The 22,367-nt window shown below is 40.6% G+C and overlaps 1 protein-coding gene across 1 annotated transcript in view; it reads right to left on the bottom strand.

Annotated features, from left to right (window-relative positions):
- Nucleotides 1-4,334: 4,334 nt before the first annotated feature.
- Nucleotides 4,335-22,367, bottom strand: part of CSF1R (colony stimulating factor 1 receptor) — a 54,535-nt gene continuing 36,502 nt past the window's right edge. Inside the window, exons 16-21 of the mRNA XM_042455127.1 lie at nucleotides 21,909-22,012; nucleotides 14,799-14,921; nucleotides 14,126-14,237; nucleotides 13,056-13,155; nucleotides 8,160-8,265; nucleotides 4,335-6,303 (exon numbers count right to left, since the gene is read on the bottom strand). Coding sequence (XP_042311061.1) covers nucleotides 6,169-6,303; nucleotides 8,160-8,265; nucleotides 13,056-13,155; nucleotides 14,126-14,237; nucleotides 14,799-14,921; nucleotides 21,909-22,012 — 680 coding nt within the window. The 3' untranslated portion in view covers nucleotides 4,335-6,168. The remainder of the gene's footprint in view (nucleotides 6,304-8,159; nucleotides 8,266-13,055; nucleotides 13,156-14,125; nucleotides 14,238-14,798; nucleotides 14,922-21,908; nucleotides 22,013-22,367) is intronic.

Raw genomic sequence — 22,367 nt, 5'->3', positions numbered from 1 at the left:
TTCTACTGCTGTGCAGTCATTATAGATCTCATCTGAAGTTCTTGTTGGACATTTTAGTTTCAAATGCTATAGAGAAAGTATGGACCACGTAGGCCCCTGTGGACCTCTGCTTCCCCACAGTTGGGGGAAAAAGAATTGCTACTCCCAGAACCCTCCTTTAAAACAATACAAACTCCTCTCCAGCACCATGCCTTTTTTGTTACCAGCCTGTGTTTAAAAAGGACTCTCCAAAGGAAAGTCCACCACCCTCTGAGGGAGTGTGTTCCACTGTCAAACAGCCCTTACTATCAGGAAGATCCTCTTAATGTTTAAGTGGAATCTCTTCTTCTATAGATTGCATCCATCGCTCCGGGTCCTGTTCTCTGGAACAACAGAAAACAAGCTTGTTCCATCCTCAATATGACATCCTTTCAAGTATTTAAACATGGCTATTGTATAACTTCTTAACCACCTCTTCTGAAGGTTAAACATACCCAGCTCCCTAAGTCTCTCCTCACAAGGCATGCTTTTCAGGCCACCATTTTGGTAGCCCTCCTCTGGACATACTCCAGCTTGTCAATATCCTTTTTGAATTGTGGTGCCCAGAACTAGACAGTGTTCTAGGTGAGATCTGACCAAAGCAGAATAGAGTGGAACTATTACTTGCCTCAATCTAGACACTATACTTCTATTGACACAGCCTAGAATTGCATTGGCTTTTTTAGCTGTTGCATCATACTGTTGACTCATATTCAACTTGTGGTCTACTAGGACTTCTAGATCCCTGTGAAGTCAGATGTACCCCATCCTATTTTTGATTTTTTTTTTCTCCCTAGGAGTCATACCTTACATATCTCTGTGTTGAAATTCATTTTGTTAGTTTTCCCCCAGCTTTCTAATCTATTAAGATAATTTTGGACTTTGATACTCTCCTCTGTTGTATTAGGCGCTACTCCTAATTTGGTGTCATCTGCAAATGGAATGCCCCCTATTCCTTCATCCAAGTCATTGATAATGATGTTGAACAGCACTGGGCACAGGGCAGAACCCTGTTGCAGCTCACTGTTCACTTCTCCCCAAGAAGCACCCTTTGGGTTTAACCAATTATAAATCCATCTAACAGTTGCATTGTCCAGCCCACATTTTACTAGCATGGAGACCTATGATCCACCTGTTTAATGAAATATCTCAGCTTAAATATCCGAATGGATTTTTCTGATCTCACTCACTCACTCGCCATGAGGTCCAGAGATCCTATGTAAATCCAGTTTTAGAAGAGAATCTGGAAAATACAAGAAATTTCTCCTCTGCTGTCACTCCCTTTGCACAATTCAGGCTTCTGTTCTTGAGTTTGTCTCATGATCTCTGTAATCCTGTGGCACCAACCCATTTGTCCAGTTAGATTTTCTTAACTGAAATTTGTTACATAGTGAGCCTCCCACCCTACATCAGAGGAACAGTATTCTGATCAACCAACCCCCCTCCCCCCCCTTGAAAGGCATCTGTTGCAGTAATCTGTAGTCTTGTTCAGTCTTTGGTCAAATTGGTGGTGGTGGTGGTGATGATGCAGGACTAATGTGGTACATAACTCCAGGCAGATAGAGTGGAGCCCCATTTTATCCAAGAATAACTGTTGATTATCCAGACTTTCAGGTTTTAAGAGCTGCTGTTGCAAGATAGGACTGATATCAGGAAAGCAGAATACAAAACTGAATTGTGCTTTCATGGTTGCATTTAGAGCCCTGAGCCCAGTCTGGAGCTAGTGGAACATGTAGGATTGGGTAGTTCTTAGAGTTTTGCATGTGCTAACAAGTCTGTGTTCTCACAGTTCTTAAGCAACTATGATAATCTCTAAAGCATGGTGTTGTTAGGGCTGATTAGATCTGCTATAAAGCTTTATTAACATTTCCTAATACAAGAAATAATATTTTTTTTCTTAGGGAAAACAATAATGGACAGATCCAAAAGAAAAAGTGGAGAGTTTACAAATACAATACAAGTTCCATTGCCTAATCAAATTGATTTATTTTTCAACACAGCTAAATGCAAACTAAATCATTTTTACACTTGGGATGTTCAGCGCAAAGCAGTTATAACTATTTAAACATGACCTAACATTAACTTGAGTGGTGATAGCTACAAATCTAGCTAGGTAGTTTCTTACCCAGCCCAAGATATGCTGCCTGCCTATATGTCAGTGCAAATGCATTTTTAGTCATCAAATTGCATAGTCAGGTGGTGGTTAAAATTCCTGAGTTTTCAGTTACATGAAACTTCAATCAAAGGTGGCTGCTCAATACAGGTATTAAAGTTTACATAAAATCCATATAAAATCACTTACTTGTAAAACATTGTGAAAAGCATTATGGTCCTTATATTTTTAAGCTGCTTGGTTCTAGTTTTATTTTGAAAGTACACTGTAGAAAAAAAAATAAGGTTGCAAATATATACAATAAAATTTTCTCAGAGTAGCTTGCTTCTGTGGGCAGCACAGATTCACAATTGCTACAGTGCTTGAATTTCAAAACCAATAACTTGTGTAAAAAACATGTTAGAAAGTCGATATCAGACTGCCCATGTATTCGGCTGTATTTTTTTTCTTCTATAAAATTACTTAAGAAAAAATATTTATCAAAAATCAGTAGTCTTAATAAAAGTTTGCCTGAGGTTTTTTACTTCTCTGAGCTCCAAAAATAGTACATCCTTCAACATAAAATGTCCAGGGCAGTTTATGTATTAAAACAAATACAGTAAGAATTTTTGTTAAAAACTACAGAGCAGCAACACATGAGTCATAAAATCTAGCAGAGCAATCAAAAACCAGCCACTCAAACTTGCTGAGGAAAGGGAAGATGTATTTCTTGCTACTGACAAGATAATAGATTTCATGTGACCAGTTTGTAGATGAAGTGTGTATTATAGTGGAGATATTCTCCATATAATCTCATAGCATGTCATACATTCCTCCTTCCCATCTTTGGAGGTGATGTCAGAAGGCTGCTGAATATAAGGGTCAGGCAGATTCTTCTGATGGAAGTCTTTCTTTCTGGTACACAGCCTTAAAAGTAACAGCCAGGTCAGAAATGGACCAGCAATTTGTGTAGCTCTTAAGAACTAGCAAGGCATGTCCGTAACCAGTCCCAAGTCATCCAGCAGCAGTATTGTGGGTAACAGGTTATCATGAAGACTTCAAAGTCAGCCTCACATACAGTGCAGTAGTCTAGTGTGATGGTTGTTCTGGATTGGATTATCAGGGCCTCATTTTCTTTTGCAGATAGTGGATCAATAACCACTGGAAAGCACTGAATTACTTCATACCACTTTAGCCTTCAGTGGTAGTGTGGGATTTATGATTATCTGCCAACTTATAGTCCATTAAGGGGAATACAACACAACTGAAAACTGAGAAAAACTAAAAGAATCTCCATTCTATATGCAAAGAGAATCAACCAATTTATTATCCTAATGCAGGGTAATAAATGGCCGTCCATGATGTTCTTAGCCCACAATTGTCACTATCCTTCACCAATGGCTAAAGTGAAGGCTGCAGGGAGCTGATATCCAAGAACAGTAGAAAGGCCACAGTTCCCCATTCTTTCCCTAAAATTTAATGCACATGAACACTGCTAGCTTAATTTCAGAATACAGTGGTACCTCGGGATACGAAATACCCAGGTTACGAATTTTTCGGGATACGAAAAAATCCCATAGGGATTTATTGTTTCGGGTTACGAAAGTTTTTTCGGGTTACGAAAAAACTCCGGCGCTGTTTAAATGGAGCCGCGGCGGAGCCGCGGCTTTTTTCCCCATTAGCGCCTATGGCAATTCGGGTTACGAAGGTTTTTCGGGTTACGAAATTAGCCGCGGAACGAATTAATTTCGTAACCCGAGGCACCACTGTATCCTATAGTACAAATAATGAATCAAGAGTAAGTCTGACTGGTATTTCCAATCCTGCTTTTTGACTTAACAGTTGAGGGCACAGTCAACAACAACAACTCAACATTGTAGGAAACTGTCCAAAACCTCCCTTAAAGCTTCTTGTCAAGAGGCTATTAAGACTCACTGCTATGATCTTTTTAGGAATGTCTCCAGTAAATTGGAGAGGCAGTTCAAAAGCTGCAGCCATGATCTGTTAAGACCAAGGAGTTTATCAGACAAGGGAAATTGGAAGTATAATCCAATGGCAATCTGAACACAATCATGGGGTTTGACGTCATTGCGTGATAACCCACTACACACAAATTCGGGCAATGGGAAGTCAGTCCGAACGCAATCATGTGCTTTCACATTATTGTGTGATAGACTGCCACACGCAAATTCAGGCAATGGCATGCTATTTTTGGGCAATGGGGAGCCAGTTCGAATGCAATGAGCATTCACGTAATTTCGCTAAACTAGTGACTATACATGAATGCGTTCTGGCCCCACTTTCTTTTCATTTGAAATTAAGAGAAATTCCTCACATGTGATAAACTCACAAGTGATATAGAAACTGCTTTTCCCATCTGTCGTGGCAAGGGCCGCAAAAAGGGCATAGCAAGAAGTCCAGTGCTGTGCTGTATAAAAATCCAGGTATGGGCATTATAATATTGTTTCATGTTAGGCTCTCATTTTGCAGAGTCAAACAGTTATTTTTCCTTGTTCAGTCCAATTCGCTGAATCCTAGCCTATTGGAATAAGAGTGAGGAAGTGTTTTTCTAAGGAGAGCCATTAATGTACATAAAAAATCAGTGGGTACAGCCAATGGTAGTTGTAAGACTCAAAAGTGGGTATAGTAGCTCTTCATTGACTCTTTCCTGCCTGCCCTCGTCTGCCATGTTCTTCCCAATTTCTTTAACCAACTATCGTATGTAACTGAAAGGCAGAAAAAAAGGAACGTGCCCTCTCACATTCCCCTCTGGCCCATTTGGGATACCAGGAATGAGATGGGCAAAAAAATACATCTAGTGAAATAAAAGATGGTGGGCTATTTCATGTTTAAAAAGACTATTGTTCCAGTTAGAATAGGTATTTTCTCACATCCTTTCCTTCCAAAAGCCTGAGCCTAAGTACTTTGCATCTATTTTTTCACTCTCTGGGCGAATGCTGGAGATCAGTGAAATATTTAAGGCCATAAATTCAAGTTGTTTCTGACTCATGGCAACCCTATCATAGGGTTTTCTTATCAGGGCTCTTCAGGAGTTTGTCATTGCCATCCTCTGAGGCCAAGAGAGTGTGATTTGCCCAAGGTTACCCAGTGAATTTCCATGACTGAGCAGGGATTTGAACACAGATCTCCCAGTATCCTAGTCCAATGCTCAACCCACTATACCACGCTGGTCCCCTTTGCATGAATAGGCAACTGTTTTTTGCTGATTTTTTCAGGTATGGGGAGCAGGTTCATGGAAGCTCTGTGGGCTGTACCCAATGCAACCCTACTCTAAGTTCTCATTGAGCTCAATGGAATATATGGGGTAATCCTAAACCATCTATTCAGAAGTAAATCACAGATCAGTTACAATTTATGCCTGCAGATTACCTAATAAAGTACTGAAAATCATTCTTAGTTTTTTAATTTCCTTTACACATTGTGCAGTGCTGATCCTAAAGACGGATAAATTTTGCTATTCTTTCTTATTGCGAAGTTCCTTTTCTATAGAGTATTAGTGCTTTTCTTCCTACAGAATTAATCATGCCTATGGTGGATGCGTGATACATTCTTTTCCATAAAACCCCTGATTCAGAGCAAAATTGGGCAGGCTGTTGATTTTCCTTTTAGCCAATCCTACCAGTTATCATGCTTAATAGTAATAATAATAATAGTTTGTGTAAGGACAATATGGCTATCAGGGCTGGCCTATGAGATGTGAAACACAGAAAGGAAAGTTTTAAACTCATAATTCCATTTTCACTTTTAAAAGTATGGTTACAGAAGCTGATGCTCTTTTGAAGACCTGAAGGCCAAGGTTGTTGTGGGAACTAACCTAGCTTTCTTTAAAAAGAAATAAAGCCACTTTAGGTTTTAGTGTTTGGGGAAGGGAGGTATAATCATGGGCAATGATTCTGAATTGTGTTACCAGTATATGACAAGACCAGAACCTGTGACTTAAATCACTTGATATGGAAGACCACCAAAGATATGGGTATATAAAATCTACATCTCAGTTGAAATTCAATGAACAAGAAGGCCAGGGTCATATATCCCTTTTAACAGAACTGGTAGTTGTTGCTGTTCAAAAGAGGTTGCTCACTCTCTCCTGATTCACAGGATTCTTCACAGAAGCTGGAAGGTTCACACCCACTGTCTTCTTCTTCTGTGTTGCATGGCAGGTTTTTGTAATCCTGTAAAGTAAAGGGGGGGGGGAGCCAAAATTTAGTTTCTGGAATTTATTATTAACCTCTGAAGCTAAAGTACTTTACAAATGATCTTGAGGAAAATGCTGCAATAAATTATTTAGTCAGTCAATCACTTGTTGTATTTGACTAAAAGCCATTACAACTCCAGGAGAGAAAATCCACAATAAAATCCAGTAAAAAAAAAAAGAGACATTAACTTTTACATTTACTTTTACATTTATATCCATAAAAACATATTAGTGAGTCCTCTTTACAATCTATAGCAATATCTTTCAGATAGGTAGCACATAATCTTTTCGCAGCTTTAGCAAATAAGGCTGTTTTATGTATTACATACAGATCAGTCTGAAAGTAACCAGCATATTTTTATATAAGAGCTCTCCCCTTGCATGGAAGCCAAGATCTGACCCAAGAATCTCTTCCTGGGATTTTGATAAAGCTGGCAATAAAGTTAAATAGTGTGAGATGTCCTCTACCTCAACCACTCCCACAGATGCAAAATCTTAGGTTTCTTGGGATTTTGTTATATCTACTATCCAAGACAGATGTTGGCATAATTTGAAAATGTAATTCTGTAAATGCTATTCTCAGAGGGGCAAATGTAAGTGTTTCTAAGTATTAAGCTCTTACATTATTTGATTTCAATAAATGGTACCAGTAGGAAAATTTAAAGATTTGACTAAAGCTAAGTCCTGCTCATTATCCCACTTATAAATCCAGTCCCTCAGCTTGTTTTTAACTCCTGAAAAAATAAAAATATCTGTTGAAAGATTTCTAGAAGTTAACTTCTTTTAACAATAAATTACGGTATTTAGTACAGATGGAGGGCTTCCATACCAAATACTGTACATTTTTAGATTAGCCAGCCAGCTTTTTCTGCTTTTAAGACATTTAAACTTCAAATACCAGCTTCTTTAATACTGTGAGCTGTGGTCTTCATGCCTGAAAGCAAAACTATGTTTTCCCCTAGAATTTAGCTTCATTTTTGTGTACTTGGTGTGAAAATATCTAAATTGGTTAGAAGTACATCTGGCCCTCCACAATTTGCTTAGGCCCTCGATGCACTGTCCTTAGTCCTGAGCCATGTGCCTTATTCTTACCTCACATACTGCTGCAAGACAACCACTAAGACCTTTTCCTAATGGGGATTTGGGAGTGTGTGTATATATGTGCTTGCACATACTTTCAAGTTCCTTGTCAACTTGTCTCATGAATTTCATACAATTTTCTTAGGCAAGCAATACTTCCTTTCCTTTCTCTGAAATCCTCTACAGCACTTGGTATTCATCAGTGGTCTCTCATCTGACTACTAACAATGGTTGATCCTGCTTAGATTCCAAGATGAGATGGGATCTGGTGCCTTAGGGCACTTGGCTGAAAAGGCCCTTGCCCCAAATTACAAGTGCACAAATTGTTATTGCTTGCTGCTCTTGATTTCTGTTTCATTTTGTAGGTTACATATATATTGAGTGATATACAGTACGCTGATGAATTTAACTGGCAGATAGTAGATAGTCAACTGATTTATTTATTAAATAAATTTTAATTAAATGTCATTTGAGTTTTAGGGGATTATGTGCTGTAACTACTGTAATCTGTGCAGTCAGTATTACAACTTGAGTGAAGACTAACAATAATATTCCTAACAATAAAAAGGGATAAGAAGAAACACATTCTCTTCTTTCACCTGCCAGGAGTGCAGTTTCCACCACATGTAATGTAAATGCAGTTATGTGAAAAGGCAGGAATGTGTGAGAGAGAGAGAGAGAGAGAGAGAAAATGAAACTTCTGAGTAGACTATCTGCCTTTTGCCATTCCATTAGTGATGGAAAACATCTCACTTGTTCTTTGATGCCCTCCAGCTGCTTCTGAAGGAAAGTGCAGATCTGATAGAAGGTAGGCCGGTGAGTGGGCTCCAAGTTCCAGCATGCCGTCATGATGTTGTATCTGAAGGTGGGGAGGACAAAAGACTGTATCAGCTGTTTAGCAGTGAGATGCATTGTCTTGCTCAATATCCCCTGCACTATGGTTCCTGCCAAGAGATTGATGCTGCTCTAACAAGGATCATTCTCCCAAATCTCCAGGTGTATTCTACAGCAGCCTCCATCAGTCCCATGCAACATGATTTATAGTCAAGGATGGTGGAAGGTGTAGTACAAAACATGGAGGTGGTGAGGTTGGCTGGCTTAAGAAAAGCTTTTGACTGCTCAGTGCTTTTATATTGATACCTTTCATTATAGTTCTCAGATGTTGCATAAGATCAGCTAAACTATACCTTTTCTGTGCACTGTGCAACAAGGAACGTAAATTGATGGACTTCCAGAAAGCAACAAATGTTGTACTTACACACGGCCAATCCTTCATCTTCAGTTACTGATGATATGGAAATAGGAACAAAATTCCTTCTTTGATCAACATTAATTGAGAAAGGTTTTCAAGCTACTGCACAGCAGCAATTAAGAATAGTGATCTCTTCTCTCTTTAATTAAGCAAGCAATCCATGTCTCTGCAGTTTGGAATCAAAGCTTCTCCTAGATGTAGTAGAATCATAGAGTTGGAAGAGACCACTAGGGCCATCCAGTCCAAACCCCCTGCCATGCAGGAAATTCAAATCAAGCATCCCTGACAGATGGCCATCCAGCCTCTGTTTAAAGACCTCCAAGGAAGGAGACTCTATCACCCTCCGGGAGTGCATTCCACTGTCGAACAGCCCTTACTGTCAGGAAGTTCCTCCTAATGTTGATCTCTCCACAAGTTACTGAGCTATCACAGGATAGTCATTCCTTCCCTTTTCTTTTTATAAAAATAATTAAAAACTGGCCTCTACTGCCCTTTTTCAAACAAACAAACAAACAAAACTCCTGCTATTTCTCATGTGGGCAGGGATTGTGTGGCCACCGAGAAAGAAAACATAATAAGTAAACCTATGTTTGGATTAGTCCAAGGGTTTCCAACCTTTTTGATTTGTGGAGCCCTTTTTAGAATCAGTTTCTATAACGGAGCCCCTAGAGGCCTACCCTATGTGTTACAGTTAAAAGTGTTTAGCAGTAGTGTTACTTTTTGTTTCTCATTCTTTGATTTCATTCAGATTTTATTTCTTTCATTTTCATGGAGTGGCCGCAGAGCACTGGGAAGTGCCCACAGAGCCCCAGGCTCCTCAGAGCACAGGTTGGGAACTGGTCGATTGAAGCAATCAATGGGAGGATACATACTGTTATTATTCTTTGTTGTTCTATGCCTTCAAACTATTTCTGACTTATGAAGACCTAAGGAAAGCCTATCTGGTTTTCTTTGTTCAGAAGAGGATTGCCATTGCCTTCCCCCTGAGACCGAGAGCATGTGATTGCCTAATTAAAACATGCAACAGTTTAAAAGGACAAATAAGACATACACATTTTAAAACAATCCACATTTAAAAGTGTAATTTAAAATCATCTAGATAAGCCTCCTGGAAGAGACTGGTCTTCATGCTGTTTTAAATTCAGACAGCATATTCAGATGTCAAATCTCTTCCAGCTGGTCATTCCACAGTCTAGGCCATGGTTGAAGAAAACGTCTCTAGCTGATGTTGCTAACCTAGTCCTGGCTGACTAGAGTAAATGGCACCAGAAAACCTGAGTGTACAAGGAGAATTATATGGGAGGAGGCGATTCCATTGGTATAGAATCATAGAATCATAATCGTAGAGTTGGAAGAGACCACTAGGCCATCCAGTCCAACCCCCTGCCCTGCAGGAAATCCAAATCAAAGCATCCCTGACAGATGGCCATCCAGCCTCTGTTTAAAGACCTCCAAGGAAGGAGACTCTATCACCCTCCGAGGGAGTGCATTCCACTGTCGAACGCCCTTACTGTCCGGAAGTTCCTCCTAATGTTCAGGTGGAATCTCTTTTCCTGTAGCTTGCATCCATTGTTCGGGTCCTGTTCTCTGGAGCAGCAGAAAACAGTTGCTCCCTCCTCCATTGACATCCTTTCAAATATTTAAACACGGGCTATCATATCACCTCTTAACCTTATTTTCTCCAGGCTAAACATCCCCAGCTCCCTAAGTCGTTCCTCCAGACCCTTCACCATTTTTGTCGCCCTCCTTTGGACACGCTCCAGTTTCTCAATGTCCTTTCTGAATTGTGGCGCCAGGAACTGGACACAATATTCTAGGTGGGGCCTGACCAGAGCAGAATACAGTGGCACTATTCTATCTTGATCTAGACACTATACTTCTATTGATGCAGCTAAAATAGCATGGCCTTTTAGCTGCCGCATCACACTGTTGACTCATGTTCACCTTGTGGTCTACTTGGACTCCTAGATCCCTTTCACACGTAGTTTCATTCACCAGGTGTCACCCATCCTATATCTGTGCATTTTTTTTTCCGCCCTAAGTGCAATACCTTACATTTTCCGTGTTTGAATTTCATTTTGTTAGCTTTGGCCCAGCTTTCTAGTCTATTCAGGTCATTTTGGATCTTGATCCTGTCCTCTGGGGTATTAGCTATTCCCCCTAATTTGGTGTCATCGCAAATTGATAAGTATGCTCCAATTCTGTCATCCAGGTCATTGATAAAGATGTTGAATAGCACTGGGCCCAGGACAGAGCCCTGTGGAACACCACTGGTCACTTCTCTCCAAGATGAAAAGGAGCCATTGTTGAGCACCCTTTGGGTTCGGCCGGTCAACCAATTACAGATCCATGTAACAGTTTCCTTGTCTAGCCCACATTTTACAAGCTTGTTTGCAAGAATGTCATGGGAAACCTTGTCAAAGGCCTTACTGAAATCAAGATATACTATATCCACAGCATTCCCTTCATCTACCAAGCTGGTAGGTAACCTGGATCCAAACCATGTAGGGCTTTAAAGGTAATAACCAAGACTTTGTACCTTGCCTGGAAACTAGTTGGCAGCCAGTGGAGTGATTTTAATATTGGTGCAACATGATCACTCCTGGATGTCTCAGCCTGGCTGCTGTGTTTTGAACTAAATGAAGTTTTCCAACTTGGTACATTGGTAACCCAATGTACAGCATGTTGTAAAAATCCAGCCTCAATATTACCAGTGCCTGCACAACCATCATTAGGTTCTCCAGCTCTAGGTAGGGGTGCAGCTGCCATAATAGCTAAAGCTGATAGTAAGCACTCCTGGCCATCACATCTATCTCAGCTGTCATTTGCAAAAGCAGATCCAGAAACACCCCCAAGCATCAAACACAATCTTTTAGGGGGAATGCAACCAGATCCAGGACTGGTTGATACACCTCCAAACCTAGGTTGGGACCCTTTGACAGTAAGCATCTCTTTGTCTGGATTCAGCTTCAGTTTGTTTTTCCTCATTCATCCAGGCATTCATTCATAAGAGACAAACTATCTTTAGCTGAGGCTCTATTTGAAGACATGGAGAGATATATTAGGGTATCATCAGCATACGGATAGCACCCTGCTCCATGCCTCCGGATGTGGTTTCATGTAGCTGTTGAATGGTATTAGGGGTAGAATGGCATCTTATGGTGTGCCATAAAACAACTCCTTTTCTGAGGATCAGCTGTCCTTAAGGGAATCAAACCCTGGTCTCGAGAGTCATAGTCCAACTATTTATACCCCAACCTATATCAAACATCTCAGGGCAGCTTACAAATAGCATTAAAAGAAGTTAGACAGTTTAAAATAACATAATAACCTAAAAATATATTATATTATATTAATTTCATTCATATGCTGCCTTTCTCCCAGAGTGGGATGCAGGCTGGCTCATGCTACCAGCTTCTTTCTTTTAGTTAGTCTTAGAGGCGCTACAACATTCCTTTACATACTGATATGTACATTCATATTTGAGATGAATTAATGAGGCCCAAAGGCTTTAATGAAAACCAAAATTTACCTTGGCACCTAAATGGCATGAGTGTTGGCACCAGTAGGGCATTTGGTGGGAGAGTATTCCACAGTTGGGGTGCCACAGCTGAGAAGACCCTCTTCCATGTCCCAGCATTGATCTCAGTGGTGGACATGGAGTAGCCATCCCCCCAATGACTGAGCACATATGGGGAGAGGAGTTCCCTCAAGTGTCAAGGTCCCAAGCTGTTCAGGGATTTAAATATTACACTCACTAAACTTGGAGTAAGCTCTATTTAATTCTTTGAAGTGTGCAGCTAGACAAGCCTGCAATTGTACTATAAATGACCCAACTTTGTAGGATGGGATGCTGATGTGTCTCTTTCCTACAGTATCAGCAGCATCTTACTCCATAGCATTCTCCCTTCTGAGTGGGGGCACTAAGTGTAGTCAGAAGATTATCCCCACACATATGGCTGATTTATTTTTAGACGTTCCTCAGTGCATGCTATCTAATAATGGATTAAAGCCAATTCAGATAAATCACATTTCATCATGATAACCAGAAATTTGGAGGCAAGGGTTCTACAATGTGTATGCAGAAGACAGGACAGATGGCCTTTAGGTCCACACTGATTTGGCATGGAAAAGTTAAGAAATGACTTATTGATACGAGTTAAAATTTTACTGAATGATTTCTACCAATTCTACAGGGAAGTGGTTCTCTCATGGCTGCAAGTCTGTTGCACAGTCTAGAGGCCGCTGAACATCACTGTGAACCTACAGCAGCAACATAAACTCATTCCATCAGAAGAGCCATGAGAGGCATCAAAGATATATCATTTCCTTTAATTTACTGTGTGGGGGGTTTACCACTAGGTATAACATTTGGTGGTTGGCCTCCATTTACTTACATATCATCTGGAGCAAAATCTGGTCTCCCCATGTGGTAGCCCTGCTTCACCAGGCTATAAAACTTGCTGTTCACCTTCATGCCAGGATAGGGGCTTCTTCCTACAATTCCAAGAAGAAGCAGAAACAGTTTTATAAAAAACAAAAACAGAGCACCATGTTCTTCTAGTGTGGAAACTAATAAAACCCCACAGACACCACGGATTATGGGATTCCCATCATACTGGCCTTCCAAATATCACAACATTGTAGTTAAGGGCTTCTGACTGAGCTGTACCATTGATGGAAAGAACATTTGCCTCTGCTTGTTCAATAGCATAAAAATGGGTTTCCTGACCCATTTCCAAGAGGAAACCCTTACCAAGAATTATGCAGCAATGGTTTCTTCACACTTTGCAGAAGTATCTCAAAGAATTACTCTATAAAGAAATACAGGTGGCTTTTCTGTGCAAACATGGTACTTTTTTTGCATGTAAATGTTCTTTATTTGTTTATTTATTGAATTTATGTCCTGTCTTTGTTGTACAATAGCCTTCAATGTGGCTGTGTTTCTTCTGCATGGAACAGTTTGTTTTGCATTGGAAATTTGCTGTGCAAAAAAATTTGAACCAAAACAAAGGTCTTTTGCAGAGGAAAACTGTGTGTAATTCTGTGTACCATCGTTTCTGAAGGGACTGTAAAATGAGACATCTTTCAAGAACTTCACAGGAATCTTCATTTTCTATCACAATAGGAAGTAGCTACTAGTTCTGGTTTGCAAGCAAAAAGAATGTGAAGATTTATGTACATCAGCTGCACCTCAAGTAAGAACCAAGCTATCAGCAGAGGCTCCTTGTGTGTTGCTCTCTAAACTGATCTGAACTTTGATATGCACCTGGTTCTCTTTTCTCCATACACATTGCACCCATCACCTTAACCTTTAAATAGTCTTGCATGCTTTTCTCCAGAAATCTAAAATTTGTAACAACCATACAGCCAATGCTTGTCTGGTCTCTCAAACAAATTTTCTCCCAAACCAAGGCCTTTATTGCAGAAAGAGAGAGATGAACAGACAAAATGGATGTTTTCCTACCTAAGGAGAATATCTCCCAGAGAAGGATACCATAAGACCACACATCACTCTGTACTGTGTAAACACACTCAAAGATGCTCTCTGGAGCCATCCATTTCACTGGCAGGCGAGCCTGGAATTGCAAAATCTTTATTGAGATAGGAAACAACTTCATTAGCCATCAGTACATAATTTGAGCCACCATGATTATTGCTTTCTGTGTTTCAGCCAGCTTCTCTTCAACAGTTCAATCTGATCAAAAGATAACTGCTAACACTCACTCTACTGTGAGTGGAGAAGCTATATAGCTCAGGGCTCAGGATGTACTTTGCATGCAGAAGATTCCAAATTCAATCCCCAGCATCTCCAGGTGCAATTAGAAGTTTGGCACTTTGGAGAGTTGCTGCTGGTGTAAAGCAGTTTCCTATGTAATCTGATATGCATGGCCATCCCAGTTACAGTCAGCCCTTCTTACACACGGATTTGTTATACACGGATTCAAGCATACACGGTTTGAAAATGTTCCAAAAAAGTATACATTTCAATGATCAAACCTTGATTTTCCATTTTTTATAAGGGACACCATTTTGCTCTGCCATTATATTTAATGGGACTTGAGCATACACGGATTTTGTTATACACGGGGGATCTTGGAACCAAACACCAGTGTATAACAAGGGTCCACTGTACTTACATTGCCTTTGACAACATAGTTTGCATCATTCATAATATCTCTAGCCAGGCCGAAGTCACAGATTTTGGCCACTTGTCCATCAGCCACTAGCACATTTCTTGCTGCCAGGTCACGATGGATGCACTGGTTAGAAGAGAGAGCAAAATAAATGGCATAGCAGTTTTTCTTGCTAATTTCTGTTTCAACATTGCAGTCATAGAGATGTGAACAAGTTTGACCAGAGGCATGCCAGAATCAAACACACTTCGGCTGGCTTCCTATTAATGTTACACACAGATGTAAAGTAACCTTATGCTTGCATATGTCTACTTGTAGTCACTGTGAAGACTGATACTTCCTTCCTCTCTCCATGGCAATCAAAGCCTTGTCTCTGACCTACCATAGAGCTGAAGCCACCCTTCCTTGCCTGGTGAAAAGGCAGCATCACAGAAGTGACTGGTCACCTCAGTCTGCCAGAGGACCCCAGTGGCTGATGTAATTACTTTGCATCTGGCTGTGGGGACATATCCAGACACTTCTGCAATCCTGGTCCCTGCTCTCCAACCTGTACAGATATTATTGTTGTAGTAATAACAACAACAACATATTGTTGTGTCCATCAGGTTGCACGCAAAATGGCAACAACAACTTGTTGTTATATTTCTTACCCACCTTTCCCCATGGATCAAGGCAGGGACAGCTACAGGTTAAAATACAACAAATATCAGTTTACAAATATAACATACAGAATAATTATGGGGGACCTTCAGCAGCTCTACAGTAAGTTTGGAGGTAGTGATAAATGGTTAACTGTAGTGTAGTCCCACATGAGGAACTATTGTGCTACACTGAGACATTCACAATTCACAATTGTGGCCATTTTGTGTTCAACAGATACTCGCATTGTTCTCAACATCACTCTATTGAGGAGAATACTGTACTACACAAGACAGAGATGCTCCTGGTCAGTCGCAAGGCAGATCAGGGAATAGGGACTTTGCTTGTGCTGGATGGGTTTACATCTCCCCTGAAATCTCAGGTTTGCAGCTTGGGTGAGCTCCTGGATTCAACTCTGAGCCTGGATGCCCACTCTCAACAGTGGCCAGGAGTGCATTTACAGTTAAAACTACTGCGCCAGCTGCACCCATTTTTTGAGACACCAGATCTGGCTATAGTGACACATGCCTTGATTACATCCCGTTTGGACTACTGTAACACACTTTAAGTGGGGCTGCCTTTGGAATCTGTTTGGAAACGTCAGTGGGTCTAGAATGCTGCAGCCAAAATGCTGACCAGAGTCAGTTATAGGGAGCATATAACTCCCTTGTTGGAACAGCTTTACCAGCTACCAGTTTGTTTCTAGGCACAATTCAAAGTGCTGGTTATGAGCTATAAAGCCCTATACGGCTTAGATCCATATTATTTGAAGAACCATGTCTCCCCATATGAACCTGGCAGAACATTAAGATCTTTGGGGGAAGGCTTTCTCCTGGTCCCACCACCATCCCAGGCTTGCCTGGAGAGGACACGAAACAGAGCCTTTTCAGTGGCTGCTCCCACCCTGTGGAGCTCCCTTTCACAGGAAACTAGGCTGGCCCCCTCCCTGCTGGCCTTTTGCTGGCAAGTAAAAACGTTTTTATTTAATCAGGTTCTTGATGTATAATAACACCAGGGCAGTTTTTATGGAGTATGTGTGTGTTAAGTCATGCTTTTAACTTTTGTATATTTTAATGTAATTTTATACAGTGGTACCCCGGGTTACGAAAGTAATCCGTTCCGCGGAGCCCTTCGTAACCCGAAATCTTTCGCAAGCCGAAATTGCCATAGGTGCTAGCGCTGGAAGCCGCGATTCCGTGTGAAAAAGCGCCGAAAAGCACCAAAAAATTTTTTCGTAACCCGAAAAAAAAAACGTAACCCGAAACAGGTTTTTCTAATGGATTTTTTTCGTAACCCGGAAATTTCGTAAGGCGGTGATTTCGTATCCCGGGGTACCACTGTACTGTTTTTAGATTATTTTAAGTGTTTTAAATTTTATTATAATTTTTTTTAAAGTTTTTGTCTGTGAGAAAAGCCGCCTTGGGTCCCCTCTGGAAGTAAGGTGGCATACAATAAATAAATAAATAAATTCACTCTTCTATAGTGGTGCTGTTCTACTTTTACTGCTGTAACTGCCTCCTGTCAAATCCTAGAATTTGCACTTTAGGGAAAGGCATTTAAAATTCTCAGCCAGAGAGCTCTTAGGCCTCACAGACCCCAGAATGCCACAGCAGTAAAAGTGTAGTGCAATATTCTCCTATATTGGGTTGAGCAACTGTTGAGGTTTGGTGGAACTATTGCTACCCTCCCTAGCCCCCTCGGTGGGGTGAGGAACTCCACCTTCCTGCTGCTCACACATGGAAACCTTGTGGGTAACTCTGGGCAAGTCACACACTCTCAAGCCCAGAGAAAGCAGTGGCAAGCTACAAACTCTGTGCTAGGTTTGCCTTATGGTCTGATTTGAAAGCACAGAACAACTTATATGAGCCCTGCTTTAGAGGGCTTTTCTGAGTTGGCATTAACACTCCCCTTGTAAATAAATAAATATAATCCTTTGCCTCACTGGATTACTTATCGAATGCTGGTTGAATCTTTTAGAAACTACAGCATGGCAAGTATGAAATGTCTCAGTCCAAATGTCTCCCAACCATGCGTTCACACATGCTGTTCTGGGACTTCAGCCAACGGTGATGGATTCTAGGATTTGTAGTCCAGCCATATCTGAGGACTGAAGATTGGGAGCCACTGACTAATAAAATCTTTAGAGTGTATAGACATAAATGGCTGTGGCTTTATTATATGTGTGTATTAGAGTGATTAACAAACAGAATTTAATAAATAAATAAGTAAAATGTTTTCATGTATACCTTCTTTGGTTACTAAAAACAAAAGGGAGCTGCATATGGTAGTTTAGAACACACTAATATTATTGAAGAAGGCAGAAGCAGAAATGTTTTGCTAGCTGCTGTTTATTTATTACAGAAAGTTCATTAATCACTCTGATAAATATTTAATTTTAGTAATTACCTGTATCCTTCTGGGATCCAAGTGAGTTTGTCAGAAATACTATACTAGTTTATTTAAAATCATATGGCTTACTAGCTAACTAACTAGTGGCTGTACCTCTGTTCTCAGGTTACAGGCTCATTATAAGAGATATTCAAATGAAGATCCATTTTAGATTACTTTTGCCTATTATAGAAAACCCAACTGTCACTTTCAGTTCCTAATGCTGAATGAGATAGGACACATCAATATTACTGTAAGACTTCTAAATCTATAGGCTCTGTGCTCCTCTTTCTTTCAACTTTAACCATGAAACAAATGTGTATGATTCAGATAGGAAGAGATTCAGCAAATGTAGTAACTGGACTGATCATGGAAAAGAGGAAGGCACAAGCCAGGGGAGGAGGTGGGGGAGAGAAAGCATATTATACTGAAGCAGGCTTTTCCAGCTTGGCAACTTCTATCACCCCAGAGAGTATGAGTATTGGCTATGCTGGGTGAGAGGAAGTGAGAACCAGTGCTGCCAACAAGCCTCGAAGATAATTCCCCAAAATGTTTGTCCAAAACACACTGAATCCCCCCAGATCACACGGAATATTCAGTCACAATTCCCGGAAAATTCCCATAATGTTAAAATGGCGGATGTTTTGCAAATAAACGTAAACCTAATTGAATAAAAATAATTGAAACTTATTTCAACTCTCAAAATCACCATTGAACCAAACAAAGAATCTTTCAGTCCTTTTAAGATATTTATTTTGATATGAAGAGGGTTCAGGAAGCTTTGTGCCAAATAGAAACGTGTTAGGCTGCAACCGCACTGCAGAAATAAATCCAGTTTGACACCCTTTTAATTGCCATGGCTCAGTGCTAGGGAATCCTGGGAATTCTAGTTTTCGGAGACATTTAATCTTCTTTCTCAGCAAACTCTGGTGTGACAACAAACTACAATTCCCAGGATTTCATAGCACTGGGCCATGGCAGTTAAAACGGTATGAAACTGGATTGTCTCTGGAGTCTGGAGTGAAGATGCAGCCTGAGTTGGGTCCAAGACACACTGCAGAAATAATCCAGTTTGAGACTGCTTTAACTGCCCTGGCTCAGTGCTAGGTAACCCTGGGAAGTGTAGTTTTGTGAGCCTTCTTTATCAAAAAGAGCTCTGGTGCCACAACAAACTACAATTCCCAGGATTCCCTAGCACTGAGCCAGGAGAATTAAAGCGATCACAAACTGGATTATTTCTGCAGTGTGTTTTGGACCTTCATTATTAAAAATGCTCAAGGCCCAATCCATACTGTAGAAATAATCCAGTTTGAGACCGCTTTAACTGCCCTGGCTCGGTGCTATGGAACCCTGGGAATTGTAGTTTTGTGAGAAAGAGCTCTGGTGCCACAATGAACTACAATTCCCATGCACCTGAGGAAGTACGCTTAAGTCTAAGAAAGCTAGACTTAAGAGAGAGTCGGGGGCTGAGAGAGAGAGAGAGGCTTCCTGAGGGCGGGGGCCGCGACCACTCTCCAGTCCTCTCTCTGATTGGCTGAAAACTGTTAATGTGTGACACTCCAAAAAAAGGGTTGGTAGCCAGCCTCGCTCTCAGAGTCAGGACCGGCTGGAGCTGAAATAGGCAAAAGTCACCAAAAATGCACTGAAATAGAGCCAGGCACCAAAATCACACGGAAAGCTCTGAAAAGTCCCTGTTTTCGTGTGAAAGTCACGACATTGGCAGCAACACTGGAAGTTTCATCCAGCCCATCTGGAAGGCAGAAGGTTGGGGAATATTGATCTAGTTGGCAGGTAGACAATATGACCCTTCCAATGTTTTGGGGGTGCATTATCCCTTCCTTTTGGCTCTTCTGGCTAAGGCTTTTGGGAATTAAAGTCCACCAACATCTAGAGGAATAAGCTTTGTCTAAGCCAGTGGTTCCCAACCTGTGGGTCGGGACCCCTTTAGGGGTCGAACGACCCTTACACAGGGGTCGCCTAAGACCATCGGAAAACACATATTTGCATGTAGCAATGAAAATAATTGTATGGTTGGGGGTCACTACAACATGAGGAACTGTATTAAAGGGTCCTGGCATTAGGAAGGTTAAGAACCACTGGTCTAAGCACTCTTTTTTTTTTGCCAGTATCCATGTTTATGTAGGACTCTGCGAATTGCTGTGGTGAAACAGATCAAAAGTCTTTCCCTTCCAGTATCCTGTTTCCTCTAGTGACCAAGCTGTGGAAAGGCCACAGGAGGACACGACTGCAAGGGCACCCTTCTCCTGCTGGAACAGTTGAAATACATGATTATAATCTCTGAGAAGTGGCTTCAGTCTTTAGATTCTTGCATTTTTCATGGGACCTATGCTGATATCGCCAGGCGGACCCATACTCAATTTATCTTTTGTTTCATTATCTTTCAATTCTAAATCTTATTGTGGAACATCAAGTTCAAAGGATACAATAACTCACTATGTTTGAGAGATAACTGATGTAATGTATAAAACTTGTAAGTCTGAAAGAATGTGCTCATGATTAAATAGAGGGGCATTATAAGGCAAGCTAGCATAAATATTATATAGTTTTGTGGGTTTTTCGGGCTATGAGGCCGTGTTCTAGAAGAGTTTCTTCCTGATGATTTGCCAGCAGCTATGACTGGCATTTTCAGATAAGATGTCAGCCATAGCTGCTGCTGAAACATCAGGAATAAACTCTTCTAGAACACGACCTCATTGCCTGAAAAACCCATAAAAAACTATGGATACCAGCCATGAAAGCTTTTGACTTTACATAAAGATTCTGTTTCTCTTGATGAAGATAATTCAGGATCTCTCTGTTTTTACCATCCTAGATACAGAACTGTATATCTACTGGCCAAAATCCTGATAAGAGCTGTGTTTGTCATTATATCAACCATAGATATAGGGTTGTGAGCATCCATGGAACATCCCGACAGGTGGAGGGAGGGCAGAGTTATGTTGGGCAGCCCAGGGGAATGCTTATATGAAAAAGTCATGGAGGCGTCCTTATACAAGCCAGTAAAAACTTAAGCCACTAGCATGCTTAGCTGGTTATCTAAATATAAGGCAAATATGGGATTCTAATAATAGTTATTAACATCTTGACTGTATTTGCCCTCATGATACTTCCTATTTCTGGTCCCACATATGAGAAACAGGACCTGAATGGTGTTCTCCTGACTTGGAAAGGAATCATTTCATAAGTTAGAATCAAATGTGCAAATACTTAAAAGTGGCACAAGTTTTTCTCACAATTGTATTGTGCCAGGGTGAACCAACAGTATAGCCCCAACACAGCCTTTAATTAATAGAGAATGGTATAGAAAGTATTCCATCTCTATGACACATACATGACAAATGCCCTAATTCCCCTCAAGCCAACAGATCAAGCTGGGCTCTGTGTAAACAGCCCCATTGAAAGGTAGGTACTCTAGTTACAGTGATGTTAGTCAAGACACTAAGCTGGATTTAGTATTCCCTGCTTTCCCTTCCCTGTCCATAGCTATCCTAGTGCCATTGCAGCTATATGACTGATGTCATATTCTGATAACCCCCAATTGCTGCATGTGTGCCGAATTTGAACTTAGTCTTTAGTTCAGGATGAAATACAGTATGACACCCATATTGGTGGAACCATTACCAGTGGTTTCACTTACTCTGCCTGAAAAAATGTTCTCTTTAGGCATTTTATAGATCCTCCAGTGCAATTCTATGGTATACTTCTAGCAGAATTTGACTGTAAAGTCATGCTCAAGAACCTAGAAATGCCCAGAGAGATGTTCTGTCCAGGAATCTCTAAGGCCTCCAGAACAACTCTATGGTCAACATCTGCTGGAAATCATTAATTTTAATATGGTTCACTATTATTCACAGTTTTGTGTTTCCATGGTAAGTTTGGGAACATATCTCCCACAGATACAGGGTTGTGCTATACTGTAATAGTTTTCTATGCAGTAATTTTACCTCAGTTCCTGCACACAGGACTGAATCCTACTTATCACAGCTTGACTGCTTTTTAGTCCAGCTGGTCCTGGAACTATTTTTCTAAAAGGAATGTTGTTATTGGGGTGAGGGGCATACTCACATTTTTTGATGCAAGGAATGCCATTCCCTGAGCCACTTGGTTGGAGAACTGCAACAGGTCATGGAGGCTAAGAGGCTCTCTGTTTGCAGTTTCTTCTCCTGACACTATGGTAAGGTAAGACAGACAAAAAGGTGAAGAGATTATTATGAATGAATAACATTTGGAAATTTAAAAAAAAGAAAAGAAAGGGGTGGTTATATGTCTCTCTGTGTGGACAATTGGTATACTTGACATAAATTACCAAGTAGGTGGCTTTTTATAAAACATCTGAGCATTTTCAAAAGGAATGCTTATGGAATGGTTGGGGATGATCTGGTTGAACTCTGGGATACGGCACACATAAATACACATATAGAGAGATAATTTGAATTAACTGAATAGAGGTATCCTTAGGCAAAATATGAGAAGGAATTTAAAAATTATGGTAACTGGAAAACAGTTGAAGCCTGTTTTTTGTTT

This window comes from Sceloporus undulatus, chromosome 2, assembly GCF_019175285.1.
Source record: "Sceloporus undulatus isolate JIND9_A2432 ecotype Alabama chromosome 2, SceUnd_v1.1, whole genome shotgun sequence".
NCBI lineage: Eukaryota > Metazoa > Chordata > Lepidosauria > Squamata > Phrynosomatidae > Sceloporus > Sceloporus undulatus.
Note: the sequence above shows the minus strand (reverse complement) of the source record. Positions and strands in the feature narration are given on the sequence as shown.